The sequence below is a fragment of the Saxophila tyrrhenica genome (assembly GCF_035928015.1).
Source record: "Saxophila tyrrhenica strain CCFEE 5935 chromosome Unknown scaffold_18, whole genome shotgun sequence".
In the NCBI taxonomy this organism is placed as follows: domain Eukaryota; kingdom Fungi; phylum Ascomycota; class Dothideomycetes; order Mycosphaerellales; family Extremaceae; genus Saxophila; species Saxophila tyrrhenica.
In genome coordinates this window covers 334,969-360,485 of record NW_027041750.1, presented here as the reverse complement: position 1 = coordinate 360,485, position 25,517 = coordinate 334,969, and the positions used below count along the sequence as shown (strand labels likewise).

General features: G+C 57.2%; 9 protein-coding genes across 9 annotated transcripts; 4 read left to right on the top strand and 5 right to left on the bottom strand.

Annotated features, from left to right (window-relative positions):
* Positions 1–1,903: 1,903 nt before the first annotated feature.
* LTR77_009557 (uncharacterized protein) lies at positions 1,904–3,309 on the top strand (the record flags this gene model as incomplete). Its single annotated transcript, XM_064806784.1, has 5 exons — positions 1,904–1,954; positions 2,010–2,075; positions 2,135–2,218; positions 2,287–2,762; positions 2,874–3,309. The coding sequence occupies 5 exons, from the start codon at positions 1,904–1,906 to the stop codon at positions 3,307–3,309; spliced, it is 1,113 nt and encodes a 370-aa protein (XP_064655089.1).
* Positions 3,310–3,335: 26 nt separating this feature from the next.
* LTR77_009556 (uncharacterized protein) lies at positions 3,336–4,288 on the bottom strand (the record flags this gene model as incomplete). The annotated part of the gene is made up of 6 exons (XM_064806783.1): positions 3,336–3,478; positions 3,529–3,554; positions 3,629–3,737; positions 3,799–3,901; positions 3,958–4,074; positions 4,133–4,288. The coding sequence occupies 6 exons, from the start codon at positions 4,286–4,288 to the stop codon at positions 3,336–3,338; spliced, it is 654 nt and encodes a 217-aa protein (XP_064655088.1).
* A 2,183-nt stretch (positions 4,289–6,471) lies between these two features.
* Positions 6,472–7,402, bottom strand: LTR77_009555 (uncharacterized protein; the record flags this gene model as incomplete). Its single annotated transcript, XM_064806782.1, has 2 exons — positions 6,472–7,180; positions 7,377–7,402. The coding sequence occupies 2 exons, from the start codon at positions 7,400–7,402 to the stop codon at positions 6,472–6,474; spliced, it is 735 nt and encodes a 244-aa protein (XP_064655087.1).
* A 222-nt stretch (positions 7,403–7,624) lies between these two features.
* Positions 7,625–9,199, bottom strand: HFD1 (Hexadecenal dehydrogenase; the record flags this gene model as incomplete). Its single annotated transcript, XM_064806781.1, has 1 exon — positions 7,625–9,199. One exon carries the CDS (start codon positions 9,197–9,199, stop codon positions 7,625–7,627), a length of 1,575 nt encoding a protein of 524 aa, XP_064655086.1.
* A 940-nt stretch (positions 9,200–10,139) lies between these two features.
* tmk2 (mitogen activated protein kinase 2) lies at positions 10,140–11,550 on the top strand (the record flags this gene model as incomplete). Its single annotated transcript, XM_064806780.1, has 3 exons — positions 10,140–10,452; positions 10,545–10,859; positions 10,928–11,550. 3 exons carry the CDS (start codon positions 10,140–10,142, stop codon positions 11,548–11,550), a joined length of 1,251 nt encoding a protein of 416 aa, XP_064655085.1.
* Positions 11,551–12,760: 1,210 nt separating this feature from the next.
* On the top strand, positions 12,761–18,355 carry LTR77_009552 (uncharacterized protein; the record flags this gene model as incomplete). Its single annotated transcript, XM_064806779.1, has 2 exons — positions 12,761–18,079; positions 18,155–18,355. 2 exons carry the CDS (start codon positions 12,761–12,763, stop codon positions 18,353–18,355), a joined length of 5,520 nt encoding a protein of 1,839 aa, XP_064655084.1.
* Positions 18,356–19,064: 709 nt separating this feature from the next.
* Positions 19,065–21,260, bottom strand: LTR77_009551 (uncharacterized protein; the record flags this gene model as incomplete). Its single annotated transcript, XM_064806778.1, has 1 exon — positions 19,065–21,260. One exon carries the CDS (start codon positions 21,258–21,260, stop codon positions 19,065–19,067), a length of 2,196 nt encoding a protein of 731 aa, XP_064655083.1.
* Positions 21,261–21,901: 641 nt separating this feature from the next.
* LTR77_009550 (uncharacterized protein) lies at positions 21,902–23,377 on the top strand (the record flags this gene model as incomplete). Its single annotated transcript, XM_064806777.1, has 1 exon — positions 21,902–23,377. One exon carries the CDS (start codon positions 21,902–21,904, stop codon positions 23,375–23,377), a length of 1,476 nt encoding a protein of 491 aa, XP_064655082.1.
* A 78-nt stretch (positions 23,378–23,455) lies between these two features.
* On the bottom strand, positions 23,456–24,481 carry LTR77_009549 (uncharacterized protein; the record flags this gene model as incomplete). The annotated part of the gene is made up of 1 exon (XM_064806776.1): positions 23,456–24,481. One exon carries the CDS (start codon positions 24,479–24,481, stop codon positions 23,456–23,458), a length of 1,026 nt encoding a protein of 341 aa, XP_064655081.1.
* Positions 24,482–25,517: the final 1,036 nt, after the last annotated feature.

Below are 25,517 nucleotides of genomic sequence, written 5' to 3'. Positions count from 1 at the left end.
TGGAGACCGGCTTGATGATGGGCGCTACACCGTCGTACACAAATTGGGTTGTGGCGGGTATGCTACCGTCTGGCTGGCATCTGATAGAAGGTAATTGGACCCCAGTGCCACAGTCCTAGTCACTACGAAACTAATACTGTCGATGTCGATTTACACAGCTCAGATCAATATGTGGCGCTAAAGGTTGGTGTTGCTGAACTCTCACGCAAACCAGACGAGGTTGAAGTGTACGGCCGTCTAGCAGCAGGACCGGAGCATGGCACTGGTCGGTATCACATCCAAAAATCGCTACATAGCTTCACAGTCGAGGGCCCAAACGGTATGCATAGCTGCCTTGTGAGCGAGCTACTTGGGCCTTCTGCGTCTTCCGCCGCGGACAGGTACCGCAGCGCCAGACTGCCAGGACGTGCTTCATGGCAAGCAGTTCGTCAAGTCACACAAGCAGTTGCGTACTTGCATCAGCAAGGAGTTGTCCACGGCGGTATGCTCGGCCTGAATCTCTCCCCCTCGTTCAACTTGCTAATACGATTCTCAGATTTGCATCCGGGGAACATTCTATTCACCTGCGATGCAAGCCTGAAGTTCCCTCACGCCGAAACCTTGCAGACACCGAGAACTCCTCGACGAGGAAATGTACACGCTGTGTACTGGAGCTCGCACTTGCCAAAGTACATGGTGGAGCCCACTTCGCTTTCTATACCTTCCAGCTCAAGCAAGTCGTGCACATTCAATTTGATCGACTTCGGCTCTTCCTTTTCCTCTGGCCAACAAGCGCCCCGAATGCGCTGCCCTTTGCCGTTCCGAGCACCAGAAGCTATATTGACCTCTAATTGGGACAGCCCGGCGGATATCTGGAGCCTAGGATGCACGATATTCTCACTCGTTATCGGCTATCCTCCTTTTGACTCATTGCTGAGCAACGAAGACGTCCTCATTTCAGATTGGCTTGCATCGCTTGGCCCGCTGCCCCAAGAGCGGGATGGTGTGGCCAGGGCCTTCAAGAACATATGTAGGTATTCATCCCGACTGATTTCTGAAGGCCTGCACTCACCATATATTAAAGCTCCCGCCGAACTCGACACGAACGACCTCTCTGAGTGGTTAAGAGAAACCTACTATGACGATGACAAGCAACCTTTCTTCACAGAGAACGATATCGAAGAGATTGGGGGCCTCATCCTCTCGATGCTCAAGTATAGGCCATCCGACCGGCCTTCCGCGCAGGAATTGTTAAGCCACCCACTGATCAAGAATGATCCTTTTGCAGATCGCTGAAAACATGAAATGAGCCAACAGCTCGCGCGACATTTGACATCCTGCATAGATGCCGATTGCAGGTTGTTCACGACTTCTTCTTCCCGCGAGCGTCGGTGGCCGATGCATACAACGGGGCGCATCACTCCCCTTTCCATACGATGAACTGGCTGCAAACGCTCCTAAATTTCGGTATTCTATGCGGATCAATCCAACATGTCTTGGGCCAACGGTCACGCATCCCTGGCTTCAATTTTCGCGGTGTTGAGTGATAAGCTGCAGGCCAACAACGTCTCTTGGTTACAGTAGAAATGGCTTTGCAAACATGCCCGCTGTAGTCTATTTGTTACCCAAGACTACGGGACACTGATAGAAGCGAGCTTTTCATATCCCATGGTGGTTGTGAAGTGTTGCGGATGACATTCTCCGGCACCCCCTCTCCAAGACTCATCAGCCACCTGGACCGAACAGACGAAGTACAACATGGAGCAGACGAGAGGTGCACATAAAATGAAGCTGTCCGGCTTGATTATAACTGGGAAACGGGAGTGTAGTAGCTTCAATATATTGACTTTGAGCAACAGCGACCATCGTGGGGGAGCACTGAACAAACAACGTCGGATTGATCAGAACAACCACCACCAGCACAATGTTCTTTCTCTTCGCCAATTGCAACTTCATACCAGACCACTACGATGCTGTGAGTATGGTTGACCCTACCGTCAGGTTAAACAACGGCTAATATCTCTGCGCAGTGGCAAGCAGCGTACGACGACCTGGCTGAGCATGTCTGGGAGAACGAACCAACAACCATGTCCTACGTAAGTCCGATAGCAAGACTATATCGCTGCAACCAACGTTTACCCCCGTACCCTCCCAGTACTTCGGCATCCCTCTCGACTACGCCGACGAATTCTCCAGAACAACTTCCATGTTCGCCTTCGAAGTCTACGGCTGCAGAGAAGTGAGCTCCATTCCCTCAGCCCATCCTTCCACACCCTCTATCACATCACTCACGCCACTCTGCCCTAGGACCTGTACGAAACCCACCTCAACTCCAACCCAATGCAAAAATTCCTCGCCACCATCCCGGACCACTCAACCACCGATTTGGATTTGAATCACTACACCGCCCTTCCCAACTCCTTCCTCGACCGTGACGGCGATAAGAAGGAATGCGCGATCATGCAAGATACACGCATCACTGCCAAAAGCCCTTCTGATCGCGAAGCGCTCCTCGACCGTCTCTCGGCTCTTGCGACGAAGGTACAGGAAAGCGAGAAGGTCAACCCGTCCGGAGTGCTGTCGTTTATGACGTTCTCGTGTCTGGACAATGACACAGGGGCGAGGATTTACTCGAGATTCGAGAGCAGGGAGGCTATGGAGAAGTTCTTGCGAAGGGAGGATGTGCTGGGGTTCTGGAGGGAGAGCAGGAATGAGGTGGCGAGTATGGAGGCAAGAGGGTATTTGCCGAATGGGAAGGGGTGGTTGCATCGGAAGGGGGAGAGGTGTGAGTTGGGGAAGGCGGTGCATGGGTCTTAGTGTTTGGAGTAGAGGTAGTCTAATCTATCGATGTTTCAACGCTTTCAGACTCTCCTCTGTCGATGTTCCGCTTTTAGACTCTCTGAATTCCCACTGCGATTGTCGTCGCACGATGCCATCATGGTCATCATTCAACCGCACGACCACTCACTCCCAAGAGGACACAACACCATAAGTCCTAACAACCTGATGGCCCTCCCCACCACCACCAGCCCCCCGACTCGTCAACGTGCCGTTCTGATGCGCAACAACACACCCATCAACATCCGCCACCGAGCACAGCGGCGACAGCGTCTTCGACTCCATATCGCAGAACAACCCATCCGATCCTACAAAGTCCGGCCCATAGCTCGTCTCGGAGTTGCACAGACGCTCGGCGGTCTGTTCGGGGAAGGAGGACTTGATGAGGCGCTGCTTCATCCAGGGGAGACGGTCGGGCTGGGATCGCCGGGTGCGCGAGAGGGAACGTTTGGATGCTGGGGATGCTGGGAGGCCTGGTTGAGATTGCCTTAGTGCTGGTCGAGGGGACAGGGCGGAGACTAGCGCAGGAGGATCTTACCGTTGATCGGGCCGTTGTCTGGCGCGAAAAGTGTCGCTGAGCAGCCTTGATTCTTGGTGATGGTGTCGGACGAGAGTTCTCCGTACGCGCGGACGGTGAACTTTAGCGCGGCGTATTTGATGCCTGGTTGTGGTCAGTAAAAGTCCGACAGTTGAAGCGAACGTCGCAAATACCATCTGTGCCGTCACTGTCAAACCAGCTGCGAGCAAAGTCAGCAATTTGCTTGCGGTGGGTTGGCGCAGGGCGCGGTGTGTATAGAGGCTGGATACTTACGCACACAAAGGTCGCCATGTCGACCCATCTGGGTATGTACCCGCTTGCTGGTTGCCGTAATACGTCCTGACTCCACAGTGATCTCCTATATCGCCTGTCCACGCCCCACCTGATACCGGACAAGTCCATTAGCACTGCTTAATGCTCTCCGAAAGGGAAGTTCAACGAACCAGGAGACCCATCAGATTGCGTCACAGAGATCCAAGAGATGCAAGTCGCATCATCACCATTCGCAACGGAAACATAATCGGCCTGGACGGTTCCGAAGCTTCCCTGTGCGGACGTCAGATCGGAGCTCCCATCAATCAGAGCGGCAGTCGTCTACATACCTGGTCCACGGTAAGCTCGCAAGAGCCGCCATCAGCGCCTTCACCACAGCCGTAGCCGCTTTGACCTAGGTAGTTGTTGTTGTAGTCGTACGCATACACGCTGTCGGTGAAGCCTTTCTGCGACGATTGTCAGCCAGAATCGACAGCGATGATCGAAGAAGAGGTCTTTGCTTACCAAGTTGCTGATGCTGTCGTCTCCCAAACCAGATTTGATCTGGACGTGTGCGCCTACTGGAGACGAGCCGCCGCCGGGCAGGTTGTCCATAAAAAACGATGCGATGGTGAGACCACCGCTGATGAGGCCGATGCTGTCGATGACTGCTCCTGCCATGTTGGAGCCCAAGAGGCAAGGTAATAGAGTTGTAAAGAGGTTTCAAAGGTCGTTGTGGGAGGGAGGATTGTGATTGAACAAGTGTGTCGTTCCCTTCACTTGCCATGGCACGTCTTATATGCTTTCTCGAGGCTCCCGGTTGATATGACCCATGCACGACCTATGTCGCCGTTGAACTCTCATCCTTCGTGATGTTGCATTGTCATCTTGAGCACCTTCAAAGAGCCCGGATCCTTGTGGGTGTGTCGGTATTGCCGGGTACCATCGTGACGATATCGAAACACAGTTGCTTGGTACGTTGCATTGCAACACCGATCGCTCCGAAGGAGATCAAACAACAGCATGAACTTTGCTCGAGGGATGATGGAAACGGGCAATCGAATATTTCTTTGACGTATCTGGCGCAGGAGGTGTATCCACAGTAGAAGCATCCAGGGTAGCTGGCATGGACCGTCGCGCCCGTCGCATGTGCCAAGTTCCAGTAGAGGCTCAACTCATCCATGCATGTGAGCGTAGGTGATGTGAGCGAGACAGTTTCAGCATCTCATTCGCTTGCAAAGGCTTCCCGGAAACAACGGCCTTCCCGACGACATGCTAGAAGGTAGCACTATGGGATGAATGTCGCCCATGCTGTCCATGTGGGCACGCTCTCCACATCTCCATGTACATTTGTAACGTGGGCCTCATTGCTTTGCGGACAAGCATTGCATTGCCTTCATTCCGTTCATCCCGTCCGCGCGAGTGACAAACCAGAGGTACCCCACGAGACGTAAGTTACTCAGATCCGGGGTGAAGTCGAGCTGCTTGGCGCTCCAGCTCGTGCCTTTTCCCTGCATTCGGCTCCACCTTGGCCATAGAACTAACCTGGAAAAGATTCGGCTATATCGAAGCGCCAAGCTTTCATCTTTCGCAAGGTTGTTGCTCGTTGTTGTATATGGAAACGATCTGTAATGGCGGCTCAAAAACTCATCAGTCCGACATGCAGCGTACCAAGATCCCGGGACGATCGTTGAGCGGAAGTCGGCCACACACCATGCTGGTCGGGCTTGGGTCGTGATTCTCTATGTAACCATCGTAGTCGGCATTCTACAAAACCATGCTGATCGCCCTCATCTGGTGCAACGAACAAGTGCGAACGCGAGACTGAGCGGCTTTGAGCGGCTTCTCGTGATCTGATATTCTCCGTCCCATTGAGTTGATCCTTGGGTCGTTACATCGTCCGTGAAGCCTCCGCATGGCATCTTTGAAGCCTTTGCAAGATGCCGTGCTGTCCCGCAGAGCACGACCAGACCGACGAAGCGCCTGATGTATTTCATATAAAGGAAAGGAAACAGACCGATGGAAAACCCAAAAGAGCAGCCATTACCCTCTCGATCTTATAGCAAGTCACCTTGAAGTCCAGCCACATACCAAACATCCCCCATCCCTCGTCAGCACACCTACAGCACCATGAACCCGACCCTCCTAACCCTCGTCCTCGCGGCCACAACAGCCATCGCCATGCCCCTCGAGGCGCGCCAGAACGACGTTCCAATGTGCGTCGACAGCTCGGGCTTACCCGGGAGAGTCTATGGGTGTAAGCCAACCGCGTCCTCCCACTCTTCAGCGACGTAGCAACGTATGCTGACACGCGTGAAGCCGGCAACGCATGCGAAGCAGATTGCTACGGCCGAGAAGAAGCAGAGGGGGATAATAAGGGTGGGGTGTGTAAAGCGAGTTGTGAGCCTGTGACGACTTGTACGGCGACGTGCTTTACGCAGATTAAGTGTTTTGGGCGTAGGTCTTCCCTCACTGCGTGGTTCGAGGGGGTGGTGAGATGTGTGAGCTAACGGGTGATGCAGCTTGAGGTTGAGGAACCTTGATGCGGTGGGATAGACGGCGAACGGTTGGGGTTGAGCAGATGGAGAAATCCAATAAGGGAGATATGCCCATGACTGAAGTGATGCAAAGAGTGTCTGTGCGGCGGTTACAGCCGTGGGAGCCAGCCTTATGATTCAAAGCTACACATACATCAATCTTCGAGACTCCCTACACCCAGATCACACCCAAAGCCATTCTATTTCTTAGTCCAGCCAATTTGTACCCCCGTTGGACTCTCCATGAGCACCCCATCGTCCACACCTCCACCATCATGAGAACCTCCACGCACCCTAATCCTCCCCCACAACCACCGAAGCTGCATCTCACGTCGCATGAAACTTCACCTCCACCTCCATCCCCATCCGCACCTCCTCAGGCTGAAACTCCAACGGACTCTCATCCCTCCCTCCCTTCCTCGCCAACTGCCTCGTCCGCGGCCCGAGCGACTGCGTCGCCCTCCCCATCCCACTCATCCCCTCTCCCCCTTCCGTCAACTCCACCGCGCGCACGTCAAAGCATCCGAGCACCTCGGCGTAGTCCTTCGCTTTCTCCAAAGCATCCTGCGCAGCTTCCCGCCGAAGCCGGGAACGGAAGGATTTCTCGGTCGCGGGAGTGAGGATCCAGTGTACGCCTTTCACTTCGACGTGCGGGAGGGCGGAGAGTTTTTCGCCGAAAGCTCCCAGGGCGGCGAAGTCTTTGAAGCGGATATCGAAGGTGATACTCCCGTCGAACTGGCGAGGCTCCGCGGTCCCGTCGTCTTTGTAGGGGATGTGGCTTGTCGCTGTCAGACCAGTCTTGCTCCAGTGGGCGAGCGGGGAGGCGGCTTTGTCTTCGTCTGACTCAGAAGCCGGGGAGAGCGAGCGGAGCAGGGATTCGAGGTGTTTGGCTGTGGTGAGGACGGAGTCGGAGACGGAGGCTTTGTTGGGGCCGGAGGTTTCGACGGAGATGTTGAGGAGGGCGCGCTCGGCGGGGTGGGGGATGGTGGACTCGCCGGTTACGGTGAGGATGAAGGGAGTGGACATGATGGTGATACTACTAGGCGCAGCAGTGTAAGAGCCTTACTTGTCGAAAGGAACAGAAGTCCTTGAATTGGGCTGGACGGCGTGGCTGCTGTGAGGTCCTAGGCCTTGGCGTCTTCTTTTGTGGTACGTAGGCGGCGAAAGGAAAGGATAGGTGAAGAGAAAGTAAATAGAACACCAGAGAAGGAATGACCTCTTTATATACTCACCGTTTGACTCGAAGGAAGGCAGCCATGCCTTGGCGGCACGGGCCATATTCACTTCTCCACAATATCACGTGAAAGGTCCAGAAGTGTGCGCCGGTCCTGTCCCCGATACACTGTGCCTCAAAAGGGAATGGGTCGAAGTACCTGCCTGATGACTCGAAAGCCCAGTTCATAGATGAGAAACATAAGCGACAGACCTGTGTCCATGTCAGCTCCCGAGCCCAGCAGTCTAACCAACCTCGACCCTCACCTCATATCCTCGCCCTTAAAACCTTGACCGCGACAGCCACAACGGCAATGATAGCCCATCTCGTCACGCCCTCACCCATCCCGCTCCCTCCCAACCCCAATAGCCACCACACCCACCCCTTCTTGACCCGCCCCTCCCGATCAAAATCCGGCTTCCCCTCCGTCATCTTCTTCAACTTCCTCAACTTCGCCTCGGTAAAAGGCGGATATCTCACATTCAGCATGCCCTCAATCCAACTCGGCGTCGTCGTCACACTCCTTCGATGCGTGAAGCACTCGAAACTCGCTCGCCCCCGATAACTGCCTGAGCCGCTGTCGCCGACGCCGCCAAAGGGGAGAGTAGGGATGGAAGCGTGGAAGAAAGCGTCGTTGACCGAAGCGCCGCCGGAGCGGGTCTCGGAGAGGATGCGGTCGGTTTCGGATTTGCTGCCGAAGGGGTAGAGGCCGAGGGGTGTGGGGTGGACTTTGTTGGAGATGCGGATGGCTTCGTCGAGGTCGGCAACGGGGAGGATGGGGATGAGGGGGCCGAAGGACTCGTCTTTTAGTAGAGAGTCGTCGGGGGAGGAGACTTGAACGACGGTGGGTTCGAAGAAGAGGGTGGAGCGGTCTGTGTTGCCGCCTAGCAGGATTTTGCCGCTGGTGGAGTCGAGCATTTCTTTGAGGCGCAGCCATTGCCGCTCGTTGATGATTTTGCCGTAGTCGGAGTTGCCTTGAGCGCCTTTGGGTTGGAATTCGACGAGGGCGAGTTCGAGTTGGCGGATGAATTCGGGGAGGACGTCGTGGTCGATCAGGATATAGTTTTGTGAGACGCAGACTTGGCCGACGTTTAGAAGCTTTGCCCATAAGAGTCTTCGTGCTGCGAGACGGGGGTCGGCGTTCTTGGTGATGATGGCTGGGTTGCGGCCGCCGAGTTCTAGTGCGACTGGTGTTAGTGTTTCGGCGGCCTTCTTCGCGATGATTCTGCCGACGTTCGCTGAGCCGGTATAGAAGATCTTGTCCCACTTGCAGTCGAGGAGAGCTGTGGTCTCCGGTACAGCTCCCTGCAGCACCTGATACGCCTCATGATCCAGACTCTCCGCAACGACATGCTGCATGATTCTGGCCGCATTCGGTGCGCTCTCACTCGGCTTCAACACCGCAGTACATCCCGCCGCGATGGCTCCCACCAGCGGGCCCAGACTCAACTGTATGGGAAAGTTGTACGCTCCAATAATCAACACAGCGCCCAACGGATCCTTTCTAATCTTGGGCCGCATGAATTTATTCGTCAAATCCATGTCCTCAGCACTCTCATCCTTCGCAAATCGCGCCAAGTTCTTGCTCATGAAGAGGATATCGTTCAACACCCACCCCACTTCCGTAAGATACGCCTCGTAGGCGCTCTTCCCCAAATCGAGCTTGCAGGCTTCCAGCAGCGCGGACTCGGCATCTTTGAGACCCCAGTAGAATGAGCGGAGTTGTCTTAGGCGGTACTCGATGGGGCGGGTGGTGTGGGTGTGGAATTTGTTGACGACGCGCTGGTGGATGGAGGGGACGTCGTCGATGGAGACGGGAGTAAAGGGCGGGATGTCGTCCATTGTGAGCTCGATCATGGCCTGTCGATCGTGTCACGCGGTACTGGAGGTTAGAGTTTGTGCGTCGAACCGGCTCTGCTTCCTGCAGAGGAGAGCTGTATCTTCTATACCATCACACGAGCCGAGGCAGTGGTGTTAGCGAAGCATGTGCGACGTCGATAAGGCTGGTACACCTGAACCTGCTATTCTCCAAGCGACGAGACGGTTTACCAAGGCTCTCACCTACCGTACCTACATCGACCTATACTCCCCCTCAACGGAGATGGTGCCATCGCCCACAGATGAAGTCAGAGTTTCCGCCCCCACGTCGTCCGCCCAGCATTCTCCCTAGGGCTGGTGTGACAGGGATGATCCAGCGTCACCAGCTGCACACAATCCTTTAGCCTGCGGTGACGCCGTGCCCACCTCAAGGTTCAGAGGGACAGGAGGGAAGGCGGTGGGCGGCAGCTCCACAACAAGGCCATTGTCCGCATTCCTCCAATCATCGCATCTTCACGTGCGCTGGTGAGAGCGTAAAGATAGCGGCAGCCCAGTGACCCCTCCTGGTGGCATGTCAGCCCACCGCGATTTCTATGCTGACACGGACGATCAGCCTTTTTCCAAACACGTAGCCTCGATCACTGATTGATGATACCACCACTCGCCGCTCACTGATTCTTCATTCGCGTCTGTTTGTCCTTCTGCTGCCCAAAAGACACGCTCGCTTCGTCACAGCCAGCCCAGTCAATCGACGCCAGCAAGCAGCGGGGTCAATCTCGACTTCACCGGAACAGCATCAGCGCGCGCTGCCTTCTGCAGGGACTTTGGTCGTCAAGTTTAATATCAATCCAAATCACCCAGACACTCGCCAGTGTAGCAAACATCGTCCGCGTCCAACCCTCGTCGAACCCACCCCGCGATACACCTAAACCCACCGAACCCCACCTCTCCTCCATCCACCACCATGGCCGACCTCCAAGGCCGCAAAGTCTTCAAAGTCTTCAACCAAGACTTCGTCGTCGACGAGCGCTACACCGTCACCAAAGAGCTCGGGCAGGGCGCCTACGGCATCGTCTGCGCGGCCACCAACAACACGACCGGCGAGGGCGTCGCGATCAAGAAAATCACCAATGTCTTCAGCAAGAAGATCCTCGCCAAGCGGGCCCTGCGCGAGATCAAGCTGCTGCAGCATTTCCGCGGGCACCGGAATATCACCTGCTTGTACGATATGGATATTCCCAGGCCGGAGAGCTTTAATGAGACGTACTTGTATGAGGGTGAGTGAGGGAGGCAGCACACAGTTATATACAACTAGGGGCCTGTCCATAGGGAGTGATACCGTGCTGACTGTATGTGTTTGCTATCGCAGAACTCATGGAATGCGACCTCGCAGCCATCATCCGCTCCGGCCAACCGCTCACCGACGCCCACTTCCAATCCTTCATCTACCAGATCCTCTGCGGCCTCAAGTACATCCACAGCGCCAACGTGCTGCACCGCGACCTCAAGCCGGGCAACCTGCTCGTCAACGCCGACTGCGAGCTCAAGATTGCCGATTTCGGGCTGGCGCGCGGCTTCAGCATAGACCCGGAGGAGAATGCCGGGTACATGACTGAATACGTCGCGACGCGGTGGTACAGGGCGCCGGAGATTATGCTGAGCTTTCAGAGCTATACCAAAGCTAGTGCGTCCTTCACTCCTCCCTACCTACCTACACGCGTTTGTTTGCCTTGCTGACATTCATGTTTGTAGTCGACGTCTGGTCCGTCGGCTGCATCCTCGCCGAGCTGCTCGGCGGCAAACCCTTCTTCAAAGGCCGCGACTACGTCGACCAGCTCAACCAGATCCTGCACTTCCTCGGCACGCCGTCCGAGTCGACGCTCTCGCGCATCGGCTCCCCGCGCGCCCAGGAGTATGTGCGCAACCTGCCATACATGAGCAAAGTGCCCTTCCACCAGCTCTTCCCGCGCGCCAACCCGGACGCGCTGGACTTGCTGGACCGCATGCTCGCGTTCGACCCCTCGCAACGCGTGGGCGTGGAAGAGGCGCTCGAACACCGCTACCTGGCCATCTGGCACGACGCCTCCGACGAGCCCGCGTGCCCCAAACCCTTCGACTTCGGCTTCGAGACCGTCGAAGAGGTGCCCGAAATGCGCCAGATGATTCTAGCAGAGGTGAAGGCTTTCCGGCAGTCGGTGCGAGCGCCGCAGCAGGTGCCCTTCTCGAATCAGCCCGGGGGTGGACAGCAGCAGGTGCCCATCCCGCAGGGGTATGATCCGGGGAGTTATGAGGACCCGCGGCCGCAGGAGAACATGCTGGGGAGGGGGGCGGATTTGGAGAGGGAGTTGCAGGGCGGGTTGGATGCTATGAGGTGAGGGATAGGAGGAGCAGCGGGGTGTAGATGTTGTTAGCGGTTGGATATGTGTGGGCGGTGGTGGTTTGTTTAGGGAATGAAAGTTCTTCCGTATCATCATCATATCATGAAACGTGAACTAGTGCAATTCTCCCTACCTGTCCATGCATTCGTGGTAGTGACATGTCGGCTGCCGCAACACGCAATTCGTCCTCTACAGTCGAACTCTCGCAAACGGAACCCACAAACTCAACCGTCATACTCGGAGTACTGTACTCGGTAAATACGATCAAACTTCAGGCCCGGACCAGCCCTCGCATCCACCATCAATCGCGTTGCCGTCATCCATCAGCCGTCATCCGTCAGCCGTCATCCGTCAGCCGTCATCCGTCAGCCGTGCTCGCCGTGCCGTTTCCAACGTCTGTCCAGCAGCTTGTTGAAAGCCCCGAGAATAAGGCTTGAAGCGTGCGCGGCGTCTCATTGGTCGCGCTGCCCACGTTTCGCGGGCGGCCTGGCGGCGGCGTGGGAGTGTGCTGGCTCGCTTCAGGTACTGAGGATGGGGATTTGCGAGGCTGGGGGGCTGTGATGGTATGGATATGGTGCATAGGGCTGAACGGAGTGATGGGCGGTGAGGGTGATCAGGAGGGTGGATATGGCGAATGAATAGATTGATGTTGATAGAACGGATGTCGTTGCTGTGGGAGCCGCGAGCCGAAACTAAAATCTTGGTGGCGGCTGTGAGGAACAGGGAAGCAGCCTGTTTCTTTACCACCGCAGCTTCGATTCGCGATCTTTGGGTTCTTTGACCGGTGAAGCGAGTCGGTTTTCCAAGATTGTTATCTTCTTGTGCATATTCCTGCTGCTGTGCATATTCGTTTGCGTGCGCGAGTGGAGGAGTTGGAGAGAGGAACAAGGATCCCCGCCGCCGACATTACTTTGCCAACGCATCACCACACCCGACAGCGAGATCTTGACTTTCTTCCCGCCCGTTCTGCGGTACACAGCTTCCACCACCCACCTCTGCGAAACTTTCGTTGGGTCAGCGACAAAGGACCGGGTCTGCTTACATTGCCGACCTCTTTCACTGGCTCCCACCGGTGCAACGCCGCATCCGAGCTGTGTAACCCACGCCCGTTTGCGCCGCTTCACCCCCAACACCCTCGTTTGCACCCCGAGCCCGTGATGTATCGCCCCATCACCACCACCACAGCGCCAAACACACTCTGATCCAAATGGGTGTCACCTCGCGCTTCCGCGACAACATCCGCCCACCCCTCCCCGCCCCCACCGAGAGCAACGACGAAGGCGACAACACCACCTCCGGCCTCGAGACCGATGTAGCGACCAACCTCACCGCCGCCACGGACAAGACGAGCTACGAAGTGCCCGAGAACGGCCAGCCGATTAAGATTCACACGGAGAGAGGGAAGGAGTTCAAGCACGGGCGCGAGCAGAGCCAGACGAGTTTGTTGATTGAGTATTTTGAGGGCAGCAAGACGAAGGGCGATAAGACGAGGTCCAAGCCAAGTGTGAGGGTCAAGGTCACGCCGAGCGCGAGGAAGAAGAGTGGAAGTGGAGGGCCGGATGCGATTCAGATTACTGGCATTGGGAAGGATCGCAAGACTTCGTACACGCGGCGGATAAATTTTGACAGCGGGCGCAGCGCGGAAGTGGGACTGCCGGGGCTGCCGAGTGCGACGGACGTGAGCCAGAGTACCGACAGCAACGTTTCTGCGCGCCCGCCGATTGAGGTCGAGGTATTGGATCATAACAACAGTGATCTTTCGACGCAATCGCGGGGACTGATGTACGGGCCGCAAGACTCGAACGTGTCGTCCATGCCGCCGGACAGCATGTTGGAAGGCAGCAACGTCACGGAGAGCGAGCGCGGGGACGACGATGTGACGGTGAAGGAAGGGGTGTATCTGAACGCGCCCCAAGGGTCGCGAGATCGCAACGCGAGTCACGAGCGCCTGACGCAGAAGGTCATGGAGAAGTTGAGCCAGACGCAGACGTCTATGCCAAAGAAAGGGAGTCGGTCGAAGAGCGATCGGAATTTGAGCGAGTATGCTTCGAAGAGCCGGCAATTCGACAGCGACACCGTTAGTGGAGTGGAGAGCAGCGTTCTGTCTTCGAATACCGGCCATTCCTACCGCTCTGGCTCCGACGTCTCGAATAACCCCAAGCTTCTCGGAATGGTCGAGGATACGATCCGCCGCATCATCTTGCCCGAAATCAACGCTATCAAGGAGGACCAGCGCACCGATCGGAACGTTCGCTCCTTCGAGAACAGATCTAGCAGCAGACAGGGCTCTATTCTGGAGGAAATGTACACGCGCAACGGCCTCAGTCGGAATTTGAGCAAGTCTTCCAGCTCGCCGAATATTTCGAGCAAGCCGAAGGTTGTGCTGAATCGCGACGGCGAGGATCCGGGTGTGGTGCTTTCGAGGGGTGATTCGGAGAGGAAGAAGTCGTCTCGGAAGTCGAGCAAGGGGAGTTATACTGAGGAGAGGAGGTATACTGAAGAGCGGCCTTCGAGTCGGCGGTCTTCTGGCGGCAGGTCTTCTCGTGGTTATGATGATGGCGATACGATTAAGGCAAAGTCGAGCAAGAGCAGCAGCAGCAAGCTCCGCGATGCTGCCGCGACTGGCGTTGTGGGTGGGCTGCTCACGGGCGCCGCGCTGAAGAGTCTGGAGTCTAGTCGCGACTCTCCGGACCAGCGCAAGCGGCGGAGCAAGTCCAAGAGCAGTCGGCGCAGCAGCGGCTCGAGGGCGGTGGAAGAGGAGAGTTACCTCAGCGAAGACGTCCCGCCGATGCCGATGGCGAGCCATATCAATGACTCGGAGGTTACGAGGTCGAGTCTAGTGTCTGATGCTACTGCGACGCCGCATGCGGAGACGCATACGCCTGTGCATGAAGTCTCGCGCGGGTCGTTGCGGGAGAACGTCTCGGTCGGCACACCACCACGCACACCCGGATCGAGGGGTCTGAGCGCAAGTCGTACAACCACACGATCTTACGACAGTCCGAAGAGCCCGTCTGGAATGTCGACCAAAGAACGTATCGCTGCTCTGGGTGCAGCTGGCGTCGGTGGTGCGGCTGCCGCGAAAGGGTCAGAGGAGGTGTACGATCGCCATGTCGACAATGATGGATACGGCGACGGCAGCGCCTCGCCAATCACGTACCGAAAAACTTCGAGCCCGATGCAGAGTGTTTCCAGCTTGAAGCAGAGTTTCGAAGAAGAGTCGCTGAAGCCGCAGGAGCTTCGTCTGAGGAGTGCGGCGTCAAGGTCTTCTGCTGGGAGGACGGCCTCGAGGAGTAGTCTGCGCTCTGGTGCGACGTCCCCGAGCTCGAAGCAGAGCACGAAGCTTGCGGGCTCGAGACAGCAGTCTTCGCGCAGTATTGGCGAGGGTTATGCTACGGAGTACGCCACGCCTGCGGAGGAGTTTGGACGGGGGAGCACGCCGGGCACGCCGACTTATGGGGAGAGTGTGGATGATTGGTATGAGCGGCAGCATCAGCTGAATGATGAGTACCGGCATTCTCTGGACGCTGAAGAGCATCAGAGAGACGAGTACCGGCATTCGCTGGATGTTGAGGACCCTTCGTTCGCCAGGTCTTCAAATCGCGACTCCTACCAAACGAACCCGTACCCACAGGACGAGAAGCGATTCACCTTCTACTCCGAAGACGGCCAGGAAGGCGACCGCTCGCTCGACGATCTGCAGGAAGAGCAAGACCTCCGCGGCGTCGGAGCAGGCAATCCTCAATACGTCCACACACCCGTCGGCGTGGAATCAGCAGTCGCCTCGCTCGTCATGGAGCCCTCGACCCTCAGCAGCGGCCAGAGCCGCCTCTCCACCCAAAGCAAAGGCAGCCCCGTCAAACAACAACAGCAGACCAACAACTCCTTCTCCGCCCGCCTGCGCGAGCTGGGCAAGGACAGCCCGCCGCTGTACCAAGGCTCGACGCTCAGCCAGAGCATGCCGAGTCAAGACCGCTGGCAGGCGATCAAGGGCCGCGCGAGGGACATGTCTTCGTCGCGGGAAGCTCTCTCCCCGCAGCCTCTAAAGAGTGTCCGCGAAGAGCGTTCGATGGAGCAGCAGCCGATTATGAGCTCGAGTGGCTTACCGTTGGCCGAGGATCCGATGCCGGAGATTGGGCATTTCGACGACTCGAAGAGTGAAGTCAGCACGAACGCTTCGATTGTGCGGGAGACGCTGGGTGGGGATGCGACGGGGAAGAGCAGTTGGCCGTATCCTTCTCCTGACCCTGCTATGCAGGAGCAGAGGGGTTTGCGGGGGAGCGAGAGTCGGAGTTTGAAGAGCGGGGCGAGTTATGGGAAGGGCGCGATGGCTGCTGCTGCTGCTGGTGGGGCGGCGGCGCTTGCGGGGGCGCATGCGATGAGGCAGGCGAGTGTGGAGGATGAGGAGGAGGACAGGCTGACGCCTGATGTTGGGCGGAGTGGGCGGTATATTGATCGCGAAGCTACTCCAACCAGTCCAGCGGCTTTCAGAGATGAGGGATATGCTACTGATGCGCAGGCGCGATCGGCTGGTGCTCTCACGCCTGAGGCTCACCAGAGAGCTTACAGCAAGCGGGAAGTGGACGAGTACAACCGCGCCATGGCCAATTATGATGGCGGGCTTGGAGGTGGGAAAGAAGACCCCTTTGTCGGCGCCAGCGGAGAGCACTCCCGCAACGTCAGCGGCAACTCCCACGGTGTCTCGGAGCAGCATTTCGACTCCTCTACTGGCCAGAACATCAAAGGCATCGAGTCCAAGGACATTGTCGCCTTGATGGACCACCTCACCGTCCGCGACGCCCAGCGCAACGCCAGAGATACCGAGATCCTAGTCACGCTTGTTCGGAGTGCGGCCGAGATGCGCGAGAACTTCAACGAGATCAAGAAGTTCATCGTCGAGCAGGACCGCATGATTATGCAGAATACCGACCGGAGTGTGGATCAGACGGTGCAGAAAGCGCTCGGCGGTCCCAGGCCGTTGCCCAGCAGTGAGTCGCCGCGCACGCCGCGCCAGCAGTCCCAGGAGGATGTGCAGATGAAGCGGAAAGGCGTCTTGCGACGCGCGCTCAAGGGGTTGACGGGGAGTAAGAGCGCCAGTGATCTGGCCAAGGTGGAGGGCATGTTGATGCAGATTCTGGACAATGTCGAGGACCTCAAGCATCAAGGCGGTGGTTTGGGGAGTGGGCAGCGCGATACTGTTGGGTCCACGTACACGAACGATAGTCTGGATACTTACGAGCGGCTGCGCAACGCGCCGGATCCCGGGTATGAGCCGGAAGGACAGGCGGGGACGAGCAGTACGAATGCGAGTCATTCCGGCGGTCTGTCGCTGACGCCTAGAGGGGAGAAGTCGCAGTACCATTCCGGCTACGACGGACGTCGCGGCTCGGTGAATCGTGTGAGCACGGTCGTGGAGGGCGACGAAGACGAAGAACTCGAACCGCACGAGAGCCATGTGCTGGACCACCAGTTCGAGCAGAACGACCGTTTCTCCACCCCCACGCAAGAGACTGTGCGATCGAGGGGCTCGCTGGAGGCGGCTTCACCACACAACGGCGTGCCGTATGGTGGTTTACAGGCGGACGAGATTACGCCCCGCTCGACGGACAAGCAGCGCAAGCACAAGAGCAGCGGGTCCAGCCAGTTCGGCGGCGGCGTGCCGAAGGTTTCGCGCTGGAGCAAGACGACGAGTTCGTCGGCCGCGCCGGATGTGGAGATGTTGGATAGTCCGAATTTGCGGCAGCAGAGGCCGGTTTCGGAGGCTTCGACACGGTCGTCGACGGGGGAGTATGGGGATGAGCGGTATGAGGATGACCGGACGCGTTCGACGCAGAGTTTGCGGAGTGAGCGGGAGAGAGGGATGGGTATGGAGGAGACGAGGAGCGTGCGCAGCCAAGCGAGCAAGATCTCACGCACGCCTTCGCCGCTCATTCCCTCCGAAGCGAGTATGCACCGCTACGATGACGAGGACGAGTCCTCCCCAATACAAGAAGATCTCGACCACGAGCTCGACGACCCCAAGTACCAGGCCCACCGCAACTCGCTCCTGCTGCAGCACCCGCAGCCAAGACAAGGCCCGACCGCGAGGCATCAGAACACCCTCGAGACGCACGCGAACGACTACGCTTTTGACGCGGCCACCAGCTCGGATGTTTCGCAGCGCAGCGTCTCGGACTTTGACCCCGCGACGTGGGGCAGTAGCGGGACGGCGGGGCTGGCGAAGCATCGCTTGACTCAGCAGAGTGACAACGGGCCGATTAGTCCGGAGAGTATGGGGAGTAGTGCGGCGTATGGTGGGCGGTATCGCGACAGCGACTCGTTGATCCCGCAGAAGCCGGCGTCTCAGCAGCAGGGCAGGCAGAGCTACGCGCGGAGTCCGGAGCCCCAGCAGGAGGAAGAGGAGTACGAGTACGAGGAGCCGACGTACAGTAACTCTGGTTTCTCCCGCGGAGCACCTGCCGGGAGCGGCGGTGGATACTACGCCAGTCCGTTTGGGTCGGGGCATTTGCTTGAGCCTATTGAAGAGGTACGTCCCAGTCGCACCCCCCTCTTCCAACCATGTTCATCTGGTTCCAGTGACTAACTCGTGATATATGAGCAGGTCGAAAGCATAGCCTCCTTCGAGCGCCAGTCCCCCGAGCCCACGGTGGCTTCGGCACAGGCTGTCGATATGCGGAATCCCGCGCGCAAGATTACCGGGCCGAGGCCTATGGGCGGGGCGAAGTTGGTCGAGACGGGTGGGGGTGGGGGTGGGGGGAGTGGGACGGTGAGGAGGAAGCCGGTTAGGGGGGAGGGGTATTAGGGGTTTGGGTGGGGAGGGGCATGATGGGATGGATGACGGGGAGTTGAGGGAGGTGGGAGGGGGTTGTGTAGCGTTGAGCGGGATTGGTGCACAAGGCGTTTTGTGTGCACATAGCGAACGGCTCGTTCTATGGATGGCAATCGTTGATCTCACCTCTGCGTACCACGGGTGTGAAAAGGTCAAAACGTAAACGCTCGGCGTCGGGACTCAAGAGTCGGTTGCATCACCTCATACTCTCTCCTGCTCGTTGATCCCGCTTCCACCCACGTGCCCTCTTTGAGCGACGTTGATCTTGTAGGAAACACGGAAAAGAAAGGACACCGACGCGCGATGAAAACGTCCGCTAGGGGTATCAATACTAACACGGTACTCAAAAGATAGCTACTCTCTTCCTGCCATTGTCTGTCCAACCGACTGCCTTCCGCTCCCAGTAGTAGATAGACTGCTGCCTAGTCTCATTCACCGCCCAACGCCAGTGCTGCTGTCCAAGAACGCTGAAAGAATAACTAGAGAGATGTGTAAAGGAATGTGTGCCGCGTTGCGCTAAAACTCAAGATAGTCTCCCGCTCAGGCCTGTATCCAATGTAACGCCTTGCTTGCTGTGATCCAACCCCCAACCCAAAAAAAGCAGGAACGACAAAACGATAATACAAAACAGAAAAAAGCGGGTGTGTCTCCGGTAGAGCCGTAGGTCTGGTGCTTCGCATCACTACTGCGTCGGATAACACATCCCCTGCCCCGGATCGCCGTGCGGCATCGGGTTGTAGTAATACGGCATTTGGTTCTCCGGCGCTGGAGTTGGTGGGGGTAAGCCGGGCATTGCGTATGCTGGCACGAAGCCCTCAGCGGGTTGGTAGTGCTGCTCCGATGATTGGGCTTCGGAGGCGGGAACGTAGAAGACCATGCCGTTGCTTTCGTGGGCCACCATGCCGGACTGGGACTGCTGCGCTTGCTGCTCGCTTGTTGAGGACACAGGTCGATCTTGCTGCGGAGGTGGTGGCGGCGGCGGCTGTGAGTGCATTGGCGGGCCGGGAGCTGGCAGCATGTAGCCCTGATGAGGTGGCGGCATCATGTACATCGGCATCTGCGGGTAGCCATTAGGTCCTGGTGGCGGGTAGTAATAGCCCTGCTGGGGCGGATAAGGAGAATAGTAAGGCTGTTGTCCGTACGCCGGAGGCTGGAAGTTCGGTGCGTGCATAGCTTGCTCTGGAATGCCGGACAGTGGCGTCCCAGCTTGCGGCTGCGGCGGGTATTGGTACTGCTGGGGCGAGAAGTACGGCTGCGACGGCGGAGGCTGTTGGTATGCCGGCTGCTCGTTCATGTGCGCAGGAAGCTGGTTGTGGAAGGGTTGCGCATCGCCAGCCGACTGTCCTAAGATTGCTGGAGATTCAATGCCAGTAACAGAGATCGCCTTCTGCGGCCGTGGCTGATGCAACGCTGTTGTCGGTGTACCCTGAAATTGTGGCATCTGCGGAAGAGGATATGTGTGCAGTTGCGTTGGTCCTGTTGGCGTGTGGTAGCCTGACATGTGACCCACAGGCGTTGAAGTGGCCGAGCCGTGAGGCAGTCGGACAACAGGTCGACCAGGAGGCATTCCCACGAAGGAGCCAGCGGGCGAGAAAGCACGGTCCCGAGAGACTCCAGCCAACGACGATCGCCTGCTAGCTGCAACACTATTAGAGTACACGCTTCCGTGCATGCTCGTTCGTCGACTTGAATAGCCATAGCCACCCATGCTTCGCTGGTAGCCGCGATGGTAGCCTTGCTGGTTCGGCCGCATCTGCCTAGGAATGAACACGAACGAGCGCTCGGCAGATGGGAAGATGTATCGCTGCGTATGGCCTGGCACGAAGACGCGCACCGGCTTGTCTCTGCGTAGCGGAGGCCGATGGTTCGGTAGACGGACATATCTTCGTGCTTTGGCTTCGGCAAGAGCCGCAGGTGCCTTCATGCCTGGTAACTTCACTCGAACCTGCAACGTGCCGAGTAGAGTCGTGCTGTCGAACGAGCTGGTAGTCGTCTGACCACCAGCTGGCTGGGCATGGTTTGGGTGCATCGGAGCCTTCGGGAAGAGATGGGCAGAGTAGTTCGACTGCTGTCTTGGAGCTGTGGGTATTGAATTGGCTGCTTGAGCTGGCGGTGCAGTTACTTCCTCGTTGATGGTATCGTGGAGGTCATGCTTCCATGTCTGCTGAGAAGCCCTTTCCGCCAGTGCCATTTGGTTCGCAGGCGAGAACGGTCCGCCGACATCTGGCTCAACCCTGCCGCGACCTCTTCCAGCGAAACCACCGCGCTGTGGAGGAGCGGGACCAAGATTCTGGCCTCTCGTATCGTGCATGAAGAAATTGCCCCGATTCGGAATAAAAGCCGGGTTGGAGTCTCTTTTCTTTCGATACTCCTCGTGCTCGCGCCTTTGTCGTTCAGCAGCCGGTAGACCTTGGCCGTTGGTTCGAACAGGGGCAGTACTCGATGCGCTCGGAGCCATTTCTTCGAAGTCGACGGCTGCGTCTCCAGATTCACCCTGAGCACTAATCTTCAAGCCGTTCATCATCGCTTCCGTGTCCGCAACAGTTTTGAATCCAGCTTTCGACTGCGCGGCGGGAACTGCGTCGTTTCCCTCTGTAGCCTTGCTGCCATTCTCTCCGCTCTGCTTCCGTGCCTTCTTCGAGTTTACGCCATTCACCGTATCCACCTCGCCAGCAGGAGTCTCCACAGCGCCAGCCTGCACAGCCCCATTCGCGACAACACTTCCAACCTCCGCTTCTTCATCATCATCCCGCTCCGTCACGACCGAGCCCTCACTCTGCGAATCCTCCACGAACACCGGACCCTCCTCATCCTCTCCCTCGTCCTCGGCGCGCCTCCTGCGACTGACCAGCGACTTCAGCGTCCTTCCGGCAGCCATTTTCGATATATGCGCGATGGCAGAGCGGTCAGAAGTTGGCTCTCCCGGCCGCACGCATAAGTACGAGTCGGAGGCGCAAGGCAACTTCCTGCAAGGAGATGGGCGGGGGTTAGGCGGAAGCGCAACGCGGGTTCGGAGTCCGTCGCCTTTTCATCTCAGGGTCCCCGGGGTGTGATGGTGTAAGTATGCGGTGTTAGATGATGGGTGAGGGTCCTCCGAAGCAGGACGGTGGGTGCTGAGGTGATCAAGAATGGGTGACGTTCGAAGGCAGTACTCGGCCGCCAAGAAGAGCGGAAGGAGCGGCTGTGCGCTGTGGCTCCCCGAAACGTGGCGTCCTCACCTCGAAGCTCTCAAATCGCAGGCTCCAACTGGTCCAATGACTCAACCTCATCTGACATCGAGCTACAACACTTGAGTGCAGTGTACTTCTCACAAGTACCTCCATTCGCTAACAGAGGTAGGCAGCAGCACGAGCATAAGTCTTGGTTGCGATCTGGTTATCGTCCTTTCAAACTTGCTTGCTCATCTCTCTTCGACCACATCTATCCAATTCAAGAATAACAGATACTGTTGTATGGTACTGATACAGCTTCTCAATCCCTATTGTCCTTTCGAGTGGCAGCTGTCAAAAGACTACCATCATGCCCGTTGAGAGCATGTCCCGCGAGTGCTTCCTCCAGGAGTACGAACTCGACCTGGACCAGGAATTCGAGCTCAAAGGCAAACCAGCCGCATGGGCACCAGGGCATGGCGGGCCTCGTATCTGGGGCTCGGAAGACGCCTCCATCGCTTTGAGCAAAGACGACCCGGACAAGGGCAACGATGACACCGCAACCATAGCTCTGACCTGGGACGAGAGATTTCTAGCCGTAGCGACCAACGCCGTGATTCGAATCTACGACGTCGAGACAAAACAGAAGCTGGCGGAGCTTATCGGCCATGCATCGAATGTGCGCGAGATGTTCTTCTCAGCTAACGAGGCGGGATCCTACTGCCTGACTGATGACCATCCCGCGCACGCTCGAAACGCCGAGTATTTGTTGCTCTCAGAGGGCTCAGAAGTCGGAGGCCGAGACGGGCAGATGGTCCTGTGGCATATCGATGATCAAGGCCGTCAGATAGGTCGCCAGATGCCGTTCGCCGTACAGACCATGGCGGACACTGCGATCGAGGCCATCATGCCAGAGCTAGCTGACCATCACGGCCTTGTAGGCAGCGACATCGAGCCCGTCCGCGGCGGCTTCGTCGAGAAGCTGAAAGAAGCCGACACCGCCAACCGCGTCAAAGATCTCTCAGTCTGGGAAGGCCACTTCCCCTCCTTCGGCACCGAACCCATCAGCCACGACGGCAAGAGCTTCTTCTACATCGCCCACGGCGACAGCACACAAAGCGGTATGCGCCCAGCTGATGAACTGCCCCAGCTCGTCGTTGTGGACATGGTGACCAAAACCGAGCGCTTTCGCCTCAAAGGCCACACGGACGCCATAATGTGGGCAGGCTGGTCCCCCGACGACACAGTCATCGCCACCGCATCTTGGGACGAACACTACCGGATCTGGGACGCCAAAACCGGCGCCTGCAACCACACCATCGGCCCGACAGACGGCCAGAACTGGTCCGGCCGCTTCTCGCCCGACGGGAAATACGTCTGCCTAAGCGGCGGCCACCCAACAAAAGTCGCCATCTACAACTGCGCCACCGGCGAAGACGTCGCCAAACTCATGAAACCCGGTCTCGAGCTCAAAGACTGGGTGCGCAGTATGGTCTGGAACCCGAATAGTCGCGAAGTTGCTGTTCTAAGCGATAAACGCGTGATACTCTGGAAACCGTTCGAAGGCGACGTGCAGGTCGTTTTTCGACTGGAGACGGGCGACTCGATGCTCACGCGCTTCAACGACTTGCATGAGGTGAGGTGGGTTGATAGTGGGGAGAAGCTGATTGTGCAGGATAGCGAGGCGACGACTTTTGTCTGGGATAAAGAGAAGCATGTGAAATGGCGGTTTCAGCGGCCGAAGGCGACGGAGTTGAAGGGTGGGATTGATGTCGTGTTTGCCGCTCTTTCACAGACGGTGATTACGCTGGACGGGGATGGGATGGTGAGGTTCTGGAAGGTGTAGACTGTGTGGCTGCGGGTTTGCGAGTTTTGAAGCATCGTTTGCACTGTCACTACATACCTACGTATACCCTGTATCATTTCACACCAGCTCCTCCGTCCCCAACCACCGCATCCATGCGCCCGCGCTCAATCTCCTCTCCCGATCCTTCTGCAAAGCAAGCCGACAGCAGTCGACAAAGTCCTGAGCAGCTGCCATGCGCTTCTTCACCACGGGATCTCTCCGCGCGAAACCGAGCGGATCACCGCGCTTGATGGAGTCGCGGAGGCGGAAGAGGTTGTCGCCGCAGGTAGCGCGGTATGGCGAGTCGCCGACGATGAGGAAGAGGAGGCTGATGCCGAGACTCCAGACGTCGCTAGCGAAGGTAGGAGTGCTGATGTCTTTTTGGATCGAGAGCTGTTCGGGGGCCATGTAATCCCACGTCCCTCCCGCGTTCGACGTGGAGTCTTCACCGGCGGCAAAGGAGGCGGAGAAGTCGATATACCGCGCTCGAACGATCAGTAAGTCCTGGTCGTGGTGAGAGACGTCTAGTAGTATGTTCGCTGGTTTGATATCGGCGTGCACGATCCCAGCGCCGTGGATGAACTCCAGTCCGCTGATGAGGTCGTTGGCGATTTTGGGGAATTGGCTGCGGAGTTGTAGGTGGCGTTCCAGTTCGGTCATGACTGAGACTCGACGCACCAGGGATTCGAGTGAGCCGCCGAGGACGCCTTCGAAGATTAGGGAGTCGACTCGCTCGTCGAGGCCGTGGAAGGGGACGATGAAGTTGTCGGCTGCTTCTGATTGCTGGAGCTTTGTCAGAGTTTTGGCTTCTTGTCGGAAGATAGGTTTCGCGTCAGGCCGGGAAGCTGTTTTGACTGCGAAAAGACCACAAGGAGGTAAATCGACTTTCGATTGAGGCGTAGCGGGCGGTGATGGTACATCATGTCGTGTCCGTTGTGGCGATTTCACTGTGGGTTGCGCATAGTAGACTGTGCTCCAAAGTCCTGTGCCGATTGTTCGGGCTCGATCGAGCTCGTAGTCGATCTTGGTAAAGTCGAAAGAGAGAAGTTCTGGACTTGCTGTCGACTGAGGGGGCGGGCTGCCGGTCTCTTCAGCGGTCGTCATTTGTGGTGTGACCGGTGATGTAGGAAGCTCGCTATTGAGCGCACTGTATCCGGGAGACGAAGGACTGCTTATTTGCGACTCGGGCAGGCTCGACAGCTTCGAGGCTGATGTCCTTGGTCCGGCTGCGTGCAGGCGTGTCCTTCCTGAGTATAAGTGGGCGGATTTGCGACGCCAGTGGCTGCCAGTGTCACTAGATGGACTTGAAGCCGAGATCGATTCGCTTTGACTGAGAGTCCGGAGCGGTAGTGGTCGTCTTGAAGGTAGTGTGCTGGTATGCCCGGATGGACTCTGTGAGGGTGTGCATGGCGTCGTCACCGACGTCCCTGCCATGGCGACAGTCAATGGTGCCGGGTGTAATGTACTGCAATCGTGTCCTTCCTTTTTTGGCCTGATCGCAGATGTCTGCTTCTCGTGGATGGAATCCTCTCACATTCATGAGCTGATATGGTTATGTTGTATACGAAAGGAAGATCGTGACATAGCGAGTACGTCCAGAAGAAATTCAAAAGGCGCCACGAGGGAGACGCCTGACCACTTCACCCACCGTTCGCTTACCATCACGACCTTCTTGACCGGAAGGGCGGAAGAAGGCAGTCTAGCCCACAGGGCAAATTAGGCGCGGTAGCGGTACCTTACTCTAGGTGCCGTTGAACGTGCAGCTATCGGATGCCGCTATTGGTACCACGTTATTTGCTTTTGGCCAGCTCAAGCGCGCATGGCAGGTTTATCACCGACAAGTCGCTTTGTGTACCGCTGTACCAGGTATGCGAGTAGCAATATCTTCCTGAGACCAAGCAAGAAGCAGGCGCATACCTACATAGTTTCTAAAGAGAGTTGATGGAGTCGACCGCGGAGAGTCCCACAAAGGAAGGAGGTGGCATCGCGCTAATTAAACCTCCGACATTACCTTTGCTCCTTACCAGATCCGGCATACTAGAGTTTCGAGGACGTCAAGATAAGAAAGTCGACTCCGGCTTTGGACTGGGAGAGTTGGATGGTGGTACTAAGCAACGTTCGAAAAATGACTAGACTCCTC